We start from the raw sequence: 4,904 nt of genomic DNA, 5'->3' as shown, positions 1-4,904 counted from the left end.
CATTTTTAGTGCCAAATTGGTTACTCCAGTAAATTCCAACTGTTCTAATTTTTTTTTTAATAATTTATGATGTTAGTGAGTTTCATTGAAATTATTTGTTACTTAAATTTTCTGCGTATTAAACCTTAATTAACAATACGCTATTCGTAAACGCAGGTAGAATTAATGACGCTGACTAACCTGATTTTGTCCAGGGGGGGGGGGGCGTAGTACGGTAGTTTGTACTGTGATGTTTGGTAGTTTGGCAGTGAGCTCTCATTTATAAAAATTGGGGAATGTTTCGTTATCTTCAAATCGTGCCATAGAAACACACTTTCATGTAGTAGTAGCAGCAGCTTTAAAGTATATGACTTTTTAGTTAAGATGCCTTTCGAGTTTGCTTTATGGCTTGATAGGAAATTAAAGGGTAGATACAGATAAGTTACGAAAAAAAGTATGTACACTATCCTCAAAGATCAGCAATAAATAAAAGAAATTGATGAAATAGTAAAGTTGACTGCGATATCTTAAAATCATCAATAAGATAGATAAATTAATTTTGAAAATATTAAATAATAAAAACGAATAATAAAATAGCAAAGAAAATCAAAATCATCAATAAGATAGATAAATTAATTTTGTAAATATTAAATAATAAAAATAAAATTATAATAGCAAAGAAAGCCTACCACGGCCACATACACATACACACATACACTTTTCCCAGATAAATAGTCAAATATTTCACGATACCTTAAAACAGAAGCATGCAGAAATATATATGAAGTTAACGCACGGTAGATGGCTTAGTAAATTGAAAAAGTATATGGTTTCTAATATCCTACTTTATTAATGAAAATTTTAACCAGGTTTTTGTTTTGCAGATATTATTGGTGGTGCCTGCCAGCTTCCAGTTCCGAAAAAAGAAATCCAACACTTTTCGTCTTTATTTCCCCTGTCCTTTGTGCGCAATAGTGAAAAGTACAGTTTGTATCCGCGAGGGTACACATTCGCAGAACTATATGTTTTTAAAATAAATTGTTTTGGTCAATATTCACTAGGTGGGGTTACCTTATTAAAGAAAATCTTATTTCAAGAGGGGACACTAGTTTACATTCGAACCGCTAGAGGGTGCAGATGATCACGCGAACAATATGATCAAGTCTCATTGACGCCATTGCTTTTCTTACGGGTGGGAAAATATCTGGGCTCTGTTTGGCTTCGCCGCCATCGCAAACTAGAGGAGGGGGATTGATTAAACCCCACATTTCTGGTTGCTTATCCAATGGGGGTCAGTTTCAAGGGATTATGGGTAAAGGCGGAGGAGCTAGAGAGTCCTGGGGAAGGAGGACACGCCCACAAAAAGGGAGAGGAGTGGGGGCGGCCTATACTGTACCAATAAACTACTCTTGACCTTTTCCGTCAAATTTATAACTACATAATCCGTTGCCTTGACATCTTACGCTTTGTTTATGTTCGTACGATTTATCGGTGATTAGAATCAGAATATCGGGCTTCATGTAATTGTAAGCGAATTCTAAATTGGAAACGGAACTCCAAATTTTGAAAACTTGGTTGGCAATCGTCCGTAATCGAATCCTTTGCCAGGGTGCCGAGGCTTGAACATACCAATTTAAGGTCGTTTTATTCCATACCGCATTGGCGGTTGTGAAAGCATTTTCTTCTATTCCGCAGCGGGGGCTTTTAATTAGCGCTATGTTCTCATTGTTTAGAGTACCGTCCATTGGTAGATTGTACAATTCCTGAAAATCCATTAACGCTTGCTCTAAACTGACCGGATCGATCTGAGTGAGAGACACGTCGTCGTCGTCGTCGCCCCCGCTATTCACCGGCAGAAAGCCATATTTTTGTAAATAATCAGAGAGTTCCTGGTCGATTAGCGTCGTGTCGTCTTCAGTTGTCGAGCACATAGCAAGGATAGCGTAGAGAAGAAGAAGAAGAAGTGAACAAAAACCCACAACCCTCATCTCTCTCTCTCAATCAAAAGTAACTGCAGTACTAAATATTCACCGATCATAACTGGCGTTTTTATAGAGGGACGTGAGAGATGATTTTTTTTTAATTCATATTTACGTGTATGTTTTTTTTAAATAATACATGTTGCGCAGATCAAAATAAAACGACAAACTTTTTTTTGAAAAAAAAATATTTTAATTTTTTTTATACAATAATGGGTATACTGGTGTATACCCATGAATATAATTCGAAAATATTATTTAGGACGCACATCCGTCGCCGTCCACCCTTGTGGAACATGCAGTTAGGCCTCGCCTTCTTCTCAAACTTTGGAGGGGGAGGTACAGTTGCGGCGGGCTGGGGGCTGGTGCTGGTGGCGACGTGGCTGTCTCGTCGTCCGCCGTCATCAAACTGTTCCACGTTAATGATGGTGGGCTTCCACGCCGACGACTCCAGCCTCTTGGCCAGAAAGTCCGCCTTTACCTGTCCCCTCACGTAAATGACGTCGGCCTGTGCGCTAATATGATTTATCACGTCGTCCACCCTCGCATAGTCGACAAATCCCCCGGTGTATATCAATCCATGGAGGCGATCCTCCAACCTCTGTACCCCCCGCTTGTCGGCGGAGGACAGCCGCCCATATTCCTTTGGAGGCTTGAAAATGAAATGGCAGCTTTGACTGCCATTACATGCCGCCAACTCCTTGACGACGAAGCCCTCGCCGTCTTGCAGCTGGAATCCCAGCATGTCGACCACCACGAACCGCATTTTTACCACAAAATGTTTTGACTGCACAAGCTTTGTACCACGAACTGCGCCGCTCGATCAAATTTGCCTCGTATTTATTACGACAACGTTCGGACAATCACCACAACGTATTTCTTCTATAACGGAGGCAGTGTATGTTCTAAATCCTTGTTTTTTTGTCCGCTGGTGGTGATGACGATGACGGTGATGGAATAACTTCGTCGCAATATAAACTTATATTGTTCGAACGACTTGTTAATTCCGAACAATATTTTATATTATATTTTGGATGATTTTTAATGGATTCTTCACAAAAGCAAAAATATTTGTTACAGCTATTACAGTACTTGGTACCGTGATAGTAGACTTTGGAGTTTTCCGAAACATCTTGTTTCACTTTTTTTTCGGTTGGCACCCCACGCTTGTCGGCGGAGGACAGCCGCCCATATTCCTTTGGCGGCTTGAAAATGAAATTGCAGCTTTGACTGCCATTACATGCCGCCAACTCCTTGACGACGAATCCCTCGCCGCCGTCTTGCAGTTGGAATCCCTGCATGTTTACCACAAAATGTTTTGACTGCACAAACTTTGTACCACGAACTGCGCCGCTCGATCAAATTTGCCTCGTATTTATTACAACAACGTTCGGACAATTTCGCTAAGCGGCCGGTGTTCCACGATGCAATCGTGAATGATGACGCAGTACGCGCGCGTATTTGCAGGAAATCCGTTTTTAGCCTCGATATCTAACTTAACGTCGACCGTGCTGGATTTCAGACTGTCGTTTATTCTAGAACAATCGAAATTTCAATTTTCTAATATTTCTTTTTGAATGTAAAATTTTTCATTTATTTCTCTCAATGAAAATTTAAAAATTATTATATATTTCTAGGGGGACAATAAATCACTACCGACAACTTAGTTATGAAGAATATCATTCATCCAATATGAAAAAAAAAGAAATGAAATAAATGAAAACTATAAAGAATAAAATATCGTTTATTTAAAAAAAAATAATTCAAGTGAATATCACATGTGATATTAAAAATATTCATTACTACATAAATTACTTCCCTTCCTAAAGTATTATAATTAAGGAAAAAGTAAAAGAAACAATAATAATGCGGATAAGTACAGATTATTTTTAAATATATTTTTCGATATATTTTTGCATAATGATGTTAAACATCTTAACGAAATTACCAAAAAACTACAATAATTTTTTAATATTTCATCGCATGTAATTGCCTAATAATATCATACATAATATCACATAATTGCCTAATTCGTGAAATTAGCAATATGACATATTTTAATTCTAACGTGAAATTTGTGACGTCATTGACAGTTGCGACGTTATCCAATACGGTTCTGCAGTGCCCATCCGAATTTGAATCTATGGTAGATACAACCACATTCGAACACGAAGAAGAGACGTAGAAGACGCCGAGATGATTCTGTGGTGGAGCATTGCACGCGGCGGTTTAACCTCCGTTCGCTCCTTGTTCACTTGACGAAAAGCCAAAATTAAATTTTGAGCGTCCTCAATAGTTCGCGTAAAATTCATTGCGATCTAATAATAATAATAATAATAATATTTGAAAAAATAAGACTTACCGTCTCTCTCTCTCTCTCTCTCCCCCGTAATTTTTAATTTTGAACTATTTCAAATTGTTGAGCGGGCCAACTGCCGACTTCTTTAACGCCCCGATACACCAGACTGTAGCGGCCCGTCGAAAATTGGTCTATATTCGGCCGGAAGCTGTCCGTCACCCGGTTCGGCAGGAACACCACCGATAATTCTAACTCCAATAGATCCGCCTCCCCAAACTGGGTCTCTACTATTCTGGCCTTGTCTATCTTGTATGGTCGACCAACGTCTAACTGCCCCAACTTAACTATTGGTTTTCGATTCTCTTTATTCGCTGCAATTTTTTCATTTAATGCTTTTAAGTCCATCTATAACGAAAGTAGAATCCTTCAGTTCAATATTGACAATTTTTTCAAAAAAACAAAAATAGTACTTACTTTTGGCGTTGGTTTGGGAGGGTGCGGTGGCGCGCCTAACACTGAGATAACACGGATCGTTTGGTCAATTAAGCGACTTGATCACACACACACACAACTCAAGCGGTATTTAAATGATGACAAACAATCGAAACCTTTTATATACTGTATTCCGCCAGCGGACTAATATGATA

The 4,904-nt window shown here is 38.7% G+C and overlaps 1 protein-coding gene across 1 annotated transcript; it reads right to left on the bottom strand.

The window, feature by feature from the left end:
* Positions 1–1,382: 1,382 nt before the first annotated feature.
* LOC132705078 (matrix metalloproteinase-9-like) lies at positions 1,383–1,910 on the bottom strand. Its single transcript, XM_060675508.1, has one exon. It carries the CDS (start codon positions 1,908–1,910, stop codon positions 1,383–1,385), a length of 528 nt encoding a protein of 175 aa, XP_060531491.1.
* Positions 1,911–4,904: the final 2,994 nt, after the last annotated feature.

The sequence above is a fragment of the Cylas formicarius genome, unplaced genomic scaffold (genome assembly GCF_029955315.1).
Source record: "Cylas formicarius isolate icCylForm1 unplaced genomic scaffold, icCylForm1.1 PGA_scaffold_7__23_contigs__length_41026272, whole genome shotgun sequence".
Classification (NCBI taxonomy): domain Eukaryota; kingdom Metazoa; phylum Arthropoda; class Insecta; order Coleoptera; family Brentidae; genus Cylas; species Cylas formicarius.
Note: the sequence above shows the minus strand (reverse complement) of the source record. Positions and strands in the feature narration are given on the sequence as shown.